This window comes from Hypanus sabinus, chromosome 10 (genome assembly GCF_030144855.1).
Source record: "Hypanus sabinus isolate sHypSab1 chromosome 10, sHypSab1.hap1, whole genome shotgun sequence".
Lineage (NCBI taxonomy): Eukaryota > Metazoa > Chordata > Chondrichthyes > Myliobatiformes > Dasyatidae > Hypanus > Hypanus sabinus.
In genome coordinates, this window is record NC_082715.1 from 149457752 (window position 1) to 149473471 (window position 15720).

General features: G+C 44.6%; 1 protein-coding gene across 1 annotated transcript; it reads right to left on the reverse strand.

Annotated features, from left to right (window-relative positions):
* Positions 1 to 367: 367 nt before the first annotated feature.
* Positions 368 to 14920, reverse strand: pik3ip1 (phosphoinositide-3-kinase interacting protein 1). The gene is made up of 5 exons (XM_059983233.1): positions 11046 to 14920; positions 10585 to 10707; positions 8231 to 8425; positions 5425 to 5503; positions 368 to 3457 (listed from the first exon to the last, which is right to left on the reverse strand). Exons 1-5 carry the CDS (start codon positions 11221 to 11223, stop codon positions 3256 to 3258), a joined length of 777 nt encoding a protein of 258 aa, XP_059839216.1. The 5' UTR covers positions 11224 to 14920; the 3' UTR covers positions 368 to 3255.
* Positions 14921 to 15720: the final 800 nt, after the last annotated feature.

A 15720-nucleotide genomic window follows, 5' to 3' on the forward strand; every position in this document is an offset into this window, starting at 1 on the left:
GGTCTGGGTAGAGTGGATGTGGGGAGGATGTTTCCATAGTGGGAGAGTCTAGGACCAAAGGGCCCAGCCTTAGAATTGAGGGACGTCCATTTAGGACAGAGATGAGGAAAAATTTATTTCACCTGAGAAAGGTGAATCTGTGGAATTCTTTGCCAAAGACGGTTGTGAGGTCAAGTCATTTGGTATATTTAAGGCAGAGGTTGATGGGTTTTGATTAATAAGAGCACCAAAGGTTATTGGGGGGTGGGGAGAAGGAGAATGGGATTGAGAGGTATAATAAATCAGCCATAAAAGAATGGTGGAGCAGACTTGATGGGCTGAATGGCCTAATTCTGCTGCAACATCTTATATCCTAGAACATAGTTCCTTAAAAACAATAAAAAACTTTAATTGCACCATAATAAAAAATTGCAGAATATTCAATAAAATGTTCCTGGACAAAACAGGATTATCCTTGAATTCTTAACAGCTCCAATCAATGAGGCAATACAAACCATAAAACCCTCAATTTCTGAAATTTATCTTGCATATTTAATAGCAGTCACTCATTCAGTACCTGCAGCTCAAACACTGTCTCAGGGGCTGTTTACAATGGGGTTGGGGAGGAGGAGTGTGTGTAAGTGGAGAGACAAGACAGTGTACATTGGACAGGGGAGGGAATCCCCTGGAGATGAGCCACCTATGTACTTCCCAAAATATGGAGGGGGGGTTATCAGAAGAAGAGAGGACAGCCACATTTCTATTCCTTGAGGTGATTACACTGAAACTGAAGAAGTTGTTACAGATCTTGGCTAGGTGGATGTTGTGGGGTTTTCCCACTCTAGTGTGTACAACCAGACAGTGACGGGCATCCTATGAAATATGACAGACAATGCTTTCTGTTTATCAGCTGATTCCTGGGGACTTAGGAGCAGGAAAAGTAACATATCGAACCCATTCCTACTCAATGGAACTATTGTCTCTCCTCCCTTACCAACCTGATAATATTGCCCTCTCCACTTCCAACACACGTCCCACCCCATTTAACAGCAGGAAAGGTGCTGGTGTGTAATTTTCTCAGTTACAGCACACAGGTGAATCTGGAGAGGGCCTTGGAAGAGAAAATTTTCTCCTCCACAGCATTCAGGAGGTAACTTTGACAATGAAATATTTTCTATTTGACAGCTTAGTTAAAAGTTTTAATGAAAGAGTTTGAGTTCATAAAATCTGTATTACCCATTAACATGGTGTAATTTAATGGGCAGAGCTGTGATTCAAGGGAGGGGGAATACTGAGAGAATAGCTGCAGGCAGCCTGGTCTAGGGCAGTGATGTGGGAACACAGTAAAATGGCTGGAGCAACACACAAAATGGTGAAGGAATTCAGCAGATCAGGAAGCATCAAACAATGAAAAAGTAGGTAGAGGGTTGCATAACCCTCCCCACCACTGAGGGCATCTTCAAAAGATGGTACCCAAAGGTGGCAGCAGCATCATTAGACACCTTCACATGCCTCCTTCTCAACATGACCATCAGGAAGGAGGTACAGAAACATGAAGGTCCACACTCATAAATTTAACAACCTCTTTGCCTTTCTGTTTCTGAATGGTCCATGAAAACCACCTCATCTTTTACACCGTTTATTTATATTACAATAATTTTTATGTCTTACATTGTAGTGCTGCAGCAAACAACATTTTTCATGGTAGATGTCAGTGATTATAAACCTTGTTCTAGTCCAAATGAAGTGCTCCATCCAAAATGTCCAGCGTCTATTTCCCTCCACAGATGCTGCCATGCCCACTCAGTTCCTCCAGCAGTTTATTTTATTTTTGTGCTCCAGGTTCCTGTATCTGCAATGTCCACCTTGCATGTGATCTGCCTTGCTTTGCGCTTGTAGTGAAGCCCTGGGTTGAGATAACTGGAGTTTGTTCTGGGGGCCTAATGTTCAGGACCAAAGGGGTATGGTGTACCATGTGCTCAGACATTCCTCGTGGAGTGAACTGGAGAAGGTTCATACTCCAGGCTAGGAGCAGTGTGAATGTCTCATGGTCACTTGCACTGAGTGTGGTCCCCTCCATGTCTGAGCGTCTTCCTCCATTCCGGATGAGGTGCAGCAGATTTGGAGAACATTAACCTGACCCAATGCCTGCGTTTCTGCAATGGGTCAACAATATAGCAAATGCATTCTGAGGTACAGTCCTATCAAACCATCTTCCTCAGCTCGAGATAGCTTACTGAGGCGCCCCTGCACCTGTAACTTAATGAAGGACGCTTTATGGCCGTGATGAGTGGGACATTCCATGGGGTAGGGAGAGAAGGATTGCTTCTGAAAGTGGGTGTTGGGAAACTGGAATTACTATAATGATGAGGAACATGCTGATAAAGGATTGTCATGTGGTAGACTGATTGGGCAGGAAGGACCTGATTGTACAGTAGTGTGAAAAATAAAAACATACATTTCAAAAACCTAATAAATACTGAGTCAGGAAAGTTGCTGTCACAGCAAGTAGAGAGGGTAAGTAATGCTGGTGCTCTGACACCTGCTGGACTTTGTTCCAGACTGGATGTTCGTGTGTTCGAAGCAGTGAGACATTCAAGTGTTTGTTGGAACTTGGAGGGATCTATCTGCAGAGGAGATGGCTGCAGGAGTTCATAGCTGCTAGAGGGATCACACTGAGATTCAGAAAGTTCTACTGGAGTGTGGCTGAGGTGATCTCCCCTACTGCAGTGTTCACTGCACAGAGACCCGAATTCTCTCTATGCAATAGGCTATTAGGATGCTAACAGCTTATCAACAGATTCCTGGGCACAGTAGGTTTAACGGAAAGGGCAGGAAAAGAAACAGGTCAACTCCAATCAATTGAATGGAACCATCTCCTTTCATCTCTCCTCCTAAACTGGTTACATCACCCTCCACACTTTTGACACACAATAACTCCACTCCCCACAAGCGTTTGTGTTAGAAGTTTAAAACACTCATAGCAGGCTGCTCACCTTTCCCACTTCCGAAACCAGATCATGCCTAAAATATATACAAAACAAAACCAGCATGTGATTTGCTGTTGGATACTGTACTAGACGCAGTTCATGCACCGATTACCCAGACATGGCCTGATCCTTCTCGGAAAAGCAAATTCCATGATTTGTCAGGCTGCTTGCTGGCAGTTGTCAGGGAGAGTTCTCTGCCGGTGAGGTGTGGCATGGCTCACAGACCCAGTTCCGCTCTCCCATCAGAAGTCCACAGCCAGTCATCTTCTCAGTTGGTGTGCTGAGCTCAAGCCCCGGGAGTACCAGCTGGAAGTGAACAGTCACCCTCGCAGCTTTCTCCCGTGTGTGTCTGAGGGTTTACCATTACCACGGTGATTTCATCATCCAGCTCACAGCTGGGGTTGGAGAAGGCTGACAGTGGCAGCATGATGCGATGGATTTCTTGTTCACATGCTCGTTGCTCCTGTTTCTTCTTTATATCTCGACCTCTGTAAAGGGAGGAGGCCCCGTTAATTCCTCATCAGTTCATGAAGCACCATTAATGCAGGGATTCATTATTGAAGGAAAGTTCTCATCCAGCTGTATCAGAGGGGACAAACCAAAGCTTGGGCAGAGAGGTGGGTTTGATGACACAAAGGTTGGTGGAGATGTGGATAATGTAGAAGGTCATCACAGGTGACAAAGGGATGTGACAAGATGTAGAGCTCAGCTCATACTGTAAATGACAAATAGAATTTGAAGTGATTCACTTTGGAAGGTTGACCTTGAAGGCAGGGTACAAGATTCTTAGCTGTGTGGAGGAACAGAGGGATCTTGCAATCTACATCCATAGATCCCTCAAAGTTGCCACACGAGTTGAAAAGGTGGCATATGGTGTGTTGGCCCTCATTAGCCACAGGACTGAGTTGAAGGATCGCTCTACGTAACTCTGGTTAGACCACACATTGAGTACTGTGTTCAGTTTTGGTCGCATTAATCTTGGAAGGATGTAGAAACTTTAGAGAAGGTACAGAGGAGATTTACCATGATGATGCCTGGATTGGAGAGTATGTCTTATTAGGAAAGGTTGAGTGAGTGAGGGCTTTTCTCTTTGGAGTGAAGGAGGGTGACAGGTGACTTGATTGAGGTGTACAAGATGATAAGTGTCATTGATAGAGTGGATGGCCAGCACCCTTTTCCCAGGGTGGAAATGGCCAATGCAAGGGGGCATAATTAAATTAATTGGAGGAAAGTATGGCTGGGATGTCTGGGATGTCAGAGGTAGGTGTTTATTTTCAAAATCTTATTTATTTATTTATCTATTTATCTATCTATTTATCTCTCTATTTATCTATCTATTTATTTATCTATCTATCTAGTTATTTATCTATTTATTTATTTTACCGAGGGTAGTGAGCCCATGGAGTCCATGGGTGTGGTACAGGCAGACATCCCAGAAACACTTAGATGGGCACAAGGAGGACAGAGAAATGTTGGGCTATGTAAGATTAAAATGATCTTAAGAGTAGATTAAAAGGTCAGCACAACATCACAGGTCACAGGGTCTTCAGTGTGCTGTAATGTTCTGTGTTAACAAGGGAGGAATTCCTGAGCACAGTACTGAGTTTCTGCTGGGGATGAGTGGAGTGGACAAGGAGAGGGGTATTTGGACACATGATTTCAGTGCTCAAAATGCTTCAGCATAGTCTCTCTGCTCTCTGTCACAACACATTCATGACTACCTTCCTTGGACTGATGGGTGTGAGGAGATGGCATTGGGCTGAGGGCCAGCTGCAGTACTTTCAATGAGGAGGGGGCAGTGAGGGTTGGGTAACCACAGCCTCAGGCTGTTTGTGTTGAGCAAAGGCCAAAGCCAGGCAGGACATGGGGCAGGGTAGCACAGGAAGAGGCCCACAGCGTCTGTGATGCTGATTAAACCAATTCCTTCTACCTGCACATGATCCAGCACCTCTATTTCTTGCATATTAACGTGCCCATCGAAAAACCTCTTAAATGCTTCAAAACTGCTTCTATACCACCCAGATACCAAAGACCTGACCCTCCAGATCTACTCTAAACTCTTCCCTCATGTTCTCTCAACTTGAAGCTATGCCCTCTCGATTTGGACATTTCTACCTTTGGAAACTCTGCCAGGAACAATGCAGAAATTCTAAAAAAACAAGTGCAAGCAAGTCATTCAGCCCACCAAATCCGCTCTCTCAGTCAACACTGTCATGGCTGATCCTCCACCCCACCCCACCCCTACCCATCAACGTGACCAAGGTTCCTTATTAACTCTCTGGACACTTGGAATCAGATGATCCTGCTGGCACAAGGATGGAGAAGGATTGATGATCAGACCAGTAGCTCACTTGCAGCGCAGAGACCAGGCATCAACCCTTGGCTCTCAGTCCTACACAGTACTCTGCTCGATCCCTAACCACACACCCAGTCAGTTCAGCAAGCCTGTCCTTACCGTTTGTAGATGTAGCCCAGTATGATGCCAGATCCCAAGGCTATGATGATGACAATCATTATAATCGCCAAGACCTGACCTAGGATTGAAAAATAAACCAATGTAAAAGAGGGGAAAAGAGCTGGGTAGTCACAGGCAAGTTGTTCAGAACCTCTGCCAGAGGAAAACGGGTTGAAGTTATGGGGGTCCTCAGTCACAGCTCTCAACCCTCAGAATGAGGTCTGACATTGAAAAATGGTTACTTGGTGACGAATGCAAACATGCAACTGAGCTAAGGGTAAACACTGGCCAACATAGCTTCGAGTTTTGGAAATGGAGCCTACTGACAGGTTCTGAGGAGGGTAATGGACAATGTTTCATTAGTCAGGGGACTGAGTTCAAGAGCCATGAGATAATGCTGCAGCTCTATAAAACCCTGGTTAGACCACACTTGGAATAATGTTCAGTACTGGTCACCTCATTATAAAAAGGATGTAGAAGCTTTAGAGAGGGTGCACAGGAGACAGACCAGGATGCTGCCTGGATTAGAGAGCACGTCTTATGAAGATAGGCTTAACGAGATAGTGCTATTCTCTTTGGAATGAAGGAGAATGTGAGGTTACTTGACAGAGTGTATAAGATCCAAATGGGTTAGATAGAGTGGATAGGCAGCCCTTTCTCCCAGGGCAGAGACACAAGAGGGCATAATTTTGGAGGAAAGTATGGGGGCAGGGTGTCAGAGTAAGTTTTTTTTTACATAAAGTGTTTAGTGCATGGAATGCTCAGTTGGGGTGATGGTAGAGGCAAGTACATTAAGGACATTTAAGAAACTCTTAGACACAAGGATGATTGAAAATGGAGGGCAATGTGGGAGGGAAGGGTTAGATTGATCTTAGAGAAGGTTAAAAAGGTTGGCACAAAATGGTGGGCCAAAGAGCCTGTAACATGCGGTTATGTTGTCTGTTCTAACAGTAAACTGGTAAATGTGTTTATTAATTGTCACAAGCACTGAGGTACAGAGAAAAGCTTCATTTTGCATTCCATCCATATCGGTCACCTCATCACTTCAGCAACAGTTGAAGAGAAACCTAAGACAGAGTGCAAATTGAGTGTTAACTCTCCCAAACCCAGCTGGAAGGTGGAGGGCTGGGCAAGGGGCCACCAATCCCATCCTGTAAAAACCCAGAGCTGCAGGAATACCAATAGAAACCTCTTCCTCTCCCTGGGAGAGGAAGGAGAAGGTGGGTGACACCTGGGCCCAGGATGGAGGACTCCGGCAAGCTGCTATTGGCGGCCTGGGCTTAAGCAGGTAAACTGACTGCCAGTTACAGAGAAAGTACAGTGCAGGCAGACTGCAAGATGTAAGATCATAATATGGTAGATAGGTTGTGAGGTCAAGGCAGCACAACGTCTGATGCCACTTCATCCAAGTAGGTGGGAGGCGATGCATTTTGGGAGGTCTAATGAATGGTCTAGTCCTGAGACACAGAGGGAACTTTGAGCACAAGTCCAGCGATCCTTGAAAGTGGCAACTCAGGTAGACAGAGTTCAAATAATAGAAACATAGAAAACCTAAAGCACAATACAGGCCTTTCGGCCCGCAATGCTGTGCTGCAAATGTACTTACTTTAGTAATTACCTGGGGTTACCCATAGCCCTCTATTTTTCTAAGCTCCATGTACCTATCCTGGATCTTCTTAAAATTATGTCAGCAAATTGGATCCAAAACTGGCTCTGCAGGAGGAGACGGAAAGTGGAGGGCTGAATTCAATATGAAGAGGTGTACCATGGATTGGTGCTGGGACTCTAGCTGAAATTTATATTAACAGCTTAGTAGAAATTTTGAAGATTAGTTTTGCTTGGATACAGAGGAGGGTAGATTCAGACTACAAAACATTGCTGACCAGGTACTTCATGCTGATAAGGATGGTGATTCCTTCAGAGGTGTCAAAGAAGTGGAGAATAAGAACATTCACCATGAGCATTAGCACCCAAGACAAAGAGACTGTGGTGTACAAGGCAGCAACGTACTGTAGGTAGACGAAGTGACAAAGGAAGCACATGAAATGCTTGCCTTCATTAGTCAGGATGTAGAACTTAAGTATAAGAGGTCTTGGTGCAATGTTACAACTCACTGATGAGACCACAGCCAGAATATTGTGTACAGATCTGGTGGCCACACTATGGATAAAATTACCACACTTCAGAGGACACAAGAGATTTGTTAAATGATACATTTTGTGAAATGTACTGTTTTGCAGCAGCGGGACAGTGCAAGACAAGAAGTTACTATTAGTTACGAAAGAAATACATAGTGAAAAGGACAAATAATGAGCTAGTGTTCGTGGCAGTTCAGAAATCTGATGGCGGAGGGGAAAAAGCTGTTCCTAAAATGTAGAGTGCAGTACCTTCTCCCCAGATGGTGAGGGTCTGTAATGACAGATGGCACCTTCTCCAGGTACTGAGAATGTGTGACTTATAGAGATATGGGCAGACTGCAGAAGCAGGGGATGTTCTCCTTGGAGACAGTTGGTTCTGAAGAGATCCAAGAGGAGTGACTGTTAAAATCACAAAAGTGGAGTCAAGAAGTAGAAGCCATCAAAAGGAGATAAGCAGCTAAAGAACCCAAGGTGAAATTAGGGAAAAATAAATTAGTGATGAGGGTTAGGTTGCATGTAATGAGACAATTCAAATGTGAGAGCAGGGTTTCAGAAATCTGCAGGCAACTGACTGGAATCAATATTACAAAGAGTTAGCACAGTCTCAGTAAGCCAAATAGCCTTCCCCTCCTGTATTGTAACCATTGCACTGAGTGCAGGGACCATACCTGGAACTCCAAGGTCTCGTTTCTGTTTTGCTGACTGTCTCACTGGGTGGCTAATTCCATTGACTGGCTGTTGAACACTGGGCTCGCTGGCAGAAGGCATCTTCACCTGGTCTTTGGTCTGAGCTGCCCTCTCCCCAGGCTTCACCATTTCCGGCTCTCCTGTCGTGTGATTTAGCTCTTCATTTAGGGAAGCACCTAACAAGATGCAAGCCTAGTAAATGACTGAGCAAGCACCGAATGCTCCCTGTTCTGGACTGTCCCAGGGGAATTTCATTACCTAAACTTTCTGTTCCATTAAATAAACACTTCATAATTATTTAAGATTATTCTGTGATCTACTCCAACCCTTTTAGTTGGAGTACAATTCTGGTGAACACCCTTGTGTTTGATGAAATCCCTCTACACTCTTCTGTCACTATCTTCTACCCACAACAGAACAGTACTCAAACCTATCCTTGTACCCTGCCAGCTTATACTACTTCACCTTCCCCCACCTTCTTATTCTGGCTTCTTCCCCCTTCCTTTGCAGTCCCGATGAAGGGTCTCGGCCTGAAACGTCAATTGTTTATTCTCCATACATGCTGTCTGACCAGCTGAGTTCTTCCAGCATTTTGTGTGTTTCACAGTACTCAAGCACAGTCTGTGCAAACATTTATATAACACAACTTATATCTTCTTAACTTTGTCCCGTTTCAGTTCTACACCACTGAATTTCCCCACAACTCCACTGTTCCAGGATTCAAATCATTTAGAATGCCAGCAAATACATTTTCTACCATCCAACGTATTCATCTTCACAAGGACAATCCAGCCTTGTCCCACGACACTTCTTGTGCCTGGCCACCATCAACTTCTATACATAAACACCAATGCCCTTGAAAGGAAAGCCTACACAAAGCAGCGGATACCCCTGCCATCCAGGCGATGGTCTCCTCTCACTGCTGCCATCAGGAAGGAGATACAGTAGCCTCAGGACCCACACCACCAGGTTTAGGAACAGTTATTACTCTTGAACCAGAGAGGAAACTTCACTTCACTCACCACAACAGTGAACTGTTCCCACAACCTATGGGCTCACTTTCAAGGACTCAATATTCTCAATACCCTCATGTTCTCAATATTTATTGCTTATTTATTCACAATTTTTGTGGGTTTTTTTTGGATTTGCAGTCTGTTGTCTTGCATACTGGTTGTTTAACCATCTTGCTCACAGTCTTTTATTGACTCTATTGTGTTTCTTTGTATTTATTACAAGTGCCTTCAAGAAACTTAATCTCAGGGCTGTATATGGTGAAATACATGTACTTCGACAATAAATTGACTTTGAACTTGGAAATACACAACCATTACTTTCCAGCCCCTTGGTCCAATGGTCTTTTCCTGCACACACCGTGTACTGGTGAGCAGAGACACCAAGACCACTCCCATCAGTGTCAACCAAGTCAAGTGATGCCCAGTCTTCTCTGTCCACGCCAGGCACACAGCTTTCAGAGAGACAGCATGGGAGGCAGCCACTGGGAAGGCTCTTTACCAAGAGAGCTGGATTGGCTGAGAGTGGGGGATATGTGGAACAGCCTGCCAGGGTTGGTGGTAGAGGCAGATGCATTAAGGGCATTTAAAGAAACACACATATATGATAAAAAAAATGAAGGAATACTGTATGTAGGTGGAAAGGGTTAAAAGTCGGTTAGTATTGTGGGTTGATACTGTGCTGTGGCATTCTGTGTTTTATGAGACTGTCCTGGTGAGAAAGGAGTTCCCTGATGGAATCTTTGTCCCTGCCTTGCAGTGCACATCCAGGTATTGTTTACATAGGGCGACAATTCTCTCCCCCCCCCCCCCCCCCACACACACACACTCTCTCAAACACTGAAAGCTAGACACCTACACCGTCCAGATGAAAACATTTCTTCAACCCCTCCCCCCCCCCATCAATTACTTCAATCTATGGGCCTTGGCTTTTGATCCGTCTGCGTTCGGAAACAGATACTTCCCGGTTATTCTCGAGGCCCGCAAAATGTTATGTATTTGCTGTCAGCTTTCTCTGTTTGGACGAAAACAACCCTAGCTGCTTCATTGCAATATTTTTCGACTCGTGTTCCACATCCTTGATACCTCCTCTCCAGTCTGCACTTTCACTCCAGAAATTCCAACACACCGTCTTTAAACGCCACCCTTCGTAATTTAAAAGAAAACCCTTAATATCCTTGGCCCTACAAAAAATGTACACCCCTCCCCACATCAGGGGCTGCCTACCTCCTCTGTAGGAAACTCATTCCATCCCCCTAAACCCTAAAATCACTTGCATTGATTGCTGTTGTCACCCAGAACCCAACACCAGTTATGACCGCTACCTGTGATGTTTTGAGAAAGATTCAGCTTTTCATCCTGCTCACTCTGCACCAAGTTTGCACAATGTACTCCAGGCGTAATACGCTGCTCTCCACTTAAACCAGTTCCATTGGAAGTTAGGCAGCCTGCAACAAATCCATACAGAAATGTTCACCCGCTGTAGGTCAGAGGAGAACCCTCAGTACCTCCAGAACTCTGTCCCCATACACACCATCTGCACTCGCCAGTTCCCCCATAAATGGCCCCACCACAACTCCAACTCTCAAACCCTCCCCTCCCAACAACAATCACAACACACTCCCCAACCTCCAAAGAGTCTCACTCAGAGCCGTCCTCATCGCCGATCCCAGGTTAAGGCTTTCTCCAACCCCTCTCCCCATTTTTCCCTCACTTCTCCAACACATGCCCTCATCAGCTTCCCCTCTCCTACGCCCAGATGTTGACACACTCCCCTCGGTCTCACCTGGTCGCGGGACAGCTCCAACCACAGCCAGCAGGTGCAGGAGGAGCACCGTCCGCTTCAGTCCCGGGAGGCTCCCGTCACGGTCCCCCGTTCCCCAAAACACACCGCCTGGTTCCATTGCTACTTGTAAACAACCTCGTTCCTGCATCGTATCGCTCTCCGTCCAATCGGGACCCATAATTCTCACAGCCAATCCCAACCAGAACTAGGAGCCCAGCAACCAATCAAAACGCAGATGCAAAGCTCAGCAACACGTCATCATCGAATGAACTACAACGACTCCAAATCCAGGCCTACCTTTACAGCCAATCGAAACCTAGACCTGCTGCCCAGCAACCAATGGTATCTCGGTCCATATCCAATTCTCTCACAGAGAGAACCAATCCAAACCCAGAGCCAGAGCCCCGGAGACAAGGGCAAGTCCGGACTCTGATGATCAGGGCTGTACCGCTGGGTAGCTCTCACACGCGTTTTGGACTAAACCCGCCCATTGTGCCCTAGATTTTTATATGCTATATTTTTATATACTTTTTATTACTGAATTAACCTTAGACTCTCGCCTCAGCTTTTCTATATGGAGACGCAAAGTTTTAAAAACCAGGCACGTTATGGGTTAAACATCCAACCCATGGGCAAGGTTCCCGACTGCTATCTGCTGTTTATTTTCGCTAATCTGGAAAAGACTCCCAGTTCCAGGAAGTGGATATTTAAAAAAAAAACATTAGTCAATTGGACTTCAGCCCCAATTTTCTTTATATTCTTTAACTTTCATCCTGTTTTTCAGTATGCAATTCATTACCGATGTCCTGCCCCAGAACACCCCAGTGTCCCCATCATTCCTAAAAAATCATTTTTTCTATAGCATAAACTCTCATCTCATTGACTTAACCAAATCTGGAGAGCAAAATTCCCCTGGTGGTTTGTTACAAAACAAACTGAAATTACCAAAATCCAGTGAACAATTCCGCCCCCTCCCTCTATCTACCGGCCTCTCTTTGGTTACTTGTTTATCGTTTTGTTTAAGCCTCCAAATCCCTTGATTCGATTTAAGTCCAAACCTCACTTCCGATATTTAATTGACTTTAAGACAAGTCTGATTAGATTCAGCGTAGTTCAATTATTTTATGTAAAGAGCCCGAATCCTTAGAAAAGTTCCGAGGCCATTACAGACTTAGCATTCACAAGGGCAGAAATTGCTGCTGTTTCAAAAGGGACAGGGAGGGAGGGTGATGTGGCATTGCTAATCAGGGATAATATCACAGCTGCAGAAAGGGAGGACATGATTGTCTACAGTGTTGGTGGAAGTCAGAAACAGAAAGGGAACTACAGGAAATATTTTGTCGAATCCACCCCCTCCCCAATATTAATAGAGACACTGAGATGCAGATCAAGAGACAGATTTTGGAAAGATGCAAAAATACCAGGGTTGTTGCAACAGAATGGCTTTAGCTTCTATAATATTGATTGGCACCTCCTTCATGCAACAGGTTTAGATGGGGCAGAATTGTTAGGTGTGTCCAGGAAGGATTCCCGTCATAGAATATGGATAGGTCATACTTAACCTGGTACTAGGCAATGAACCATATCAGTTGTCAGATCTCCCAGTGGTGAGCATTTCAGAGACAGTGACCACAACTCCTTGACCTTTACCATAGCTTTGGACAGGGATAGGAGCCAATGGTATGGGAAAGTGCTTAATTGCTGGAAGGACAATTAAAATGCTACCAGGTAGGAAGTTGGGAGCATATGTTGGGAACAGATATACTCAGGGAAATGCGCAATGGAAATGTGACATTGCTTGGGAGCACTTGCTGGATAGGATTGGAAAAGATAGGGTGAAGGATCCATGGTTGACAAGGAATATGGAATATTTAGTCAGCAGCAAGAATGAAGCTTAATTAAGGTTTACAAAGCAAGGATCAGACAGGACTCTAATGTTACAAGGTAGCCAGGAGCTTAAGAATGGATTTAGGAGAGCTAGAAAGGGACACGAGAAGGCCTGGATAAATAGATTAAAGGAAATCCCAAGTCATTCTACACATACATGAAAACAGGAGAATGACTAGAGTGAGGGTAGGGCTGATCAGGGTAAAAGAGGAAACGAACCTGGAGTCACAGGAGGTGGGGAAAGTCCTTAATGAATACTTAGCTTCAATATTCACCAGTGAGAGTATGTGAGGTCAGTGTGGAACAGGCTGTTTTGTTGGAGCATGTTGACATTAAAGAAGAGGATGTGCTGGAACATTTGATTAGGATGGATAAAATCCCAGGGCCAAATGGGATGTACCAATGTTGCTGTAGGAATAATGGAAGAGATTGCTGCACCTTTGCTGATGATCTTTGTGTCCCTACTGGGCACAGGAGTAGTGCTAGAGGATTGGAGGGTGGCAAATGTTTGTTTGAGAACGCTAATATAGAACACCAATGGTGGGCAACCTATTGGAGTGGATTCTTGGGAAATAGGATTTATGAGCATTTTGAGAAGCATAATCTGATTAGGGATAATAGCATAGCTTTGTGAGGGGCATGTCATGCCTTGTGAGCCTGATTGAATTCTTTGAGGAAGTAACTAAAGAAATTGTTGAAGGCAACATAGTGGATATAGATTTTGACAACAGTCCCTATGATAAGCTCATTGAAAAAGTCAGGAGTCATGGGATCCAGGGAAATGAACATGTGGATTCAGAATTAGCTTGCCCACAGAAGGCAGGGCGTGGCAATAGTTGGGAGTGTATTCTGCCTGGAGGATGGTGGCCAATGTGTTTGGGGACATCTGCATTTTGTGATTTAGATGAAGAAGTGAAAGAGTGCATAAGTTTGTTCATAGATGACATGACTGATGTTGGTGTTGTGGATAGCGTCGGTCATTGTAGTTACAACAGTACATTGATAGGATAGAGTTGGGATGAGAAGTGGCAGATGGAGTTCAACACAGCAAAGCATTAAGTGATTCACCCTGAAAGGTCAAATTTGAAGGCAGAATACAGGATTAATGGCAGGATTCTTAGCAGTGTGGAGCAACAGAAGAATTTTGGGGACCACATCCACAGATTCCTCAAAGTTGCTGCACAAGTTGATAGGGTGGTTTAGGTGGCATATGGAGTGTTGGCCTTCATTAGTTGGGGGATTGAGTTCAAGGCAATGCTGCAGTTTCATAAAACTCTGGTTAAATCACACTTGGAATACTGTATCCAGTTCTGTTCACCTCATTACAGAGGGATGTGGAAGCTTTAGAGAGGATGCAGAGATTTACCAGGATGCTGTCTGGATTAGAGAGCATGTTTTATGAGGATAAGTTAAGCAGGCTAGGCCTTTTCTCTTTGGAGAGGAGGTTGCAAGGTGATTTGATGAAAGTGAAGAAGATAATAAGAGTCCCAGATAGAGTGTTCAGCCAGAGACTTTTCCCAGGGTGGAAATAACTAAAACAAGGGCACAGAATTTTAAGGTGTTTGGAGGAGTATACAGCGGAGGATGTCAGAGGTAGCTTTTCCCCCCATAAAGTATGTGGAACACCCTGCCAGGGATGGTGATAGAGACAGATACATTAGGGATATTTAAGAGACCCTTAGATAGGGACAGGAATGATAGAAAGATGGAAGGTTTTATGGGAGGGAAAGATGAGAATCATCTTGGAGTAGGTTAAAGGCTTGACACAACACTGTGGGCCAAAGGGGCTGCACAGTATTGTTCTATGTGCTAAGACTTGCTCATAATTCACTATCTATGTGAACCCTGATTCCTGCCTGTACCACATTCCCAGTGATCAGTTATACTTGATTCCTCTGGCAATCTAAATTCAAGGTCCTCAATCAACCTCTCAATTCCAGAGTTAGACATCAATGTGCAACACCCCTCTTTGAATTTATTCTTCTACACATGAACAAAGAAACTGGAGAGTAACCACTGGCTTTTAGTTATATCACATCTTAATGTCGCTAGTGCTATTCAAGAAGGTTTAAACTAGTTTGGCAGGGGCAAGGGAATCAGACCACCAGATCAGAAAGTGGAGGAATTGAGAGAAAAAGGTTAAAGAGTGAGCGGTGAGCTGCAGGGACAAAAGCTGTAGCGCTTCACTGGGAGGGGACATAATGGAGAGCTTGTCTACTAAGTTTATGGAACAATGCTGTGCTGAACATGTCGTTACCTTAGAAATTACCTAGGGTTACCCATAGCCCTCTTTTTTAAGCACCATGTGACTCTTAAAAGACCTTATTGTATCTGCCTCCACCACTGGCAGCCCATTCCACGCACTCACCACTCTGTGTTAAAAAAACTTACTCGACATCTCCTCTGTACCTACTTCCAAGCACCCTTGTGCCCTCTCGTGTTAGCCACTTATATGGGTAGAGTTCAAAAATAAGAAATTGCAATCACTCTGAATGGATTATACTACAGACCCTTCATGCTGTCCTCCCTCCCTCCTAGTAGCCACTGGGACAGATAGATTAGGAAAAGGCTTGTTATAATCAGTAACTTCAACTTCCCCAATATAAACTGGAACCTCCTTAATGCAAGAGGTTTAGATGCAGCACAGTTTGCATCCAGGAGGGTTTCTTAAATCAATATGTAGATAGTTGGACTAGAAAAGGGGCTGTACTGGACCTGGTGTTGGGTAAAGAGTCTGGTCAGGTGACTGACCTTTCAGTGGAAGAAGAGTTAGGGAACAGTGACCACA

Coding starts and splice junctions, on each gene's coding strand:
- pik3ip1 (XM_059983233.1), bottom strand. CDS start 11,223: ATGGGTCCCGATTGGACGGAGAGCGATACGATGCAGGAACGAGGTTGT. Junction 8,426..10,584: donor TCTTTCTCAAAACATCACAG/GTAGCGGTCATA, acceptor GCATCTTGTTAG/GTGCTTCCCTAAATGAAGAG. Junction 5,504..8,230: donor ACGAGACCTTGGAGTTCCAG/GTATGGTCCCTG, acceptor TTTCAATCCTAG/GTCAGGTCTTGGCGATTATA.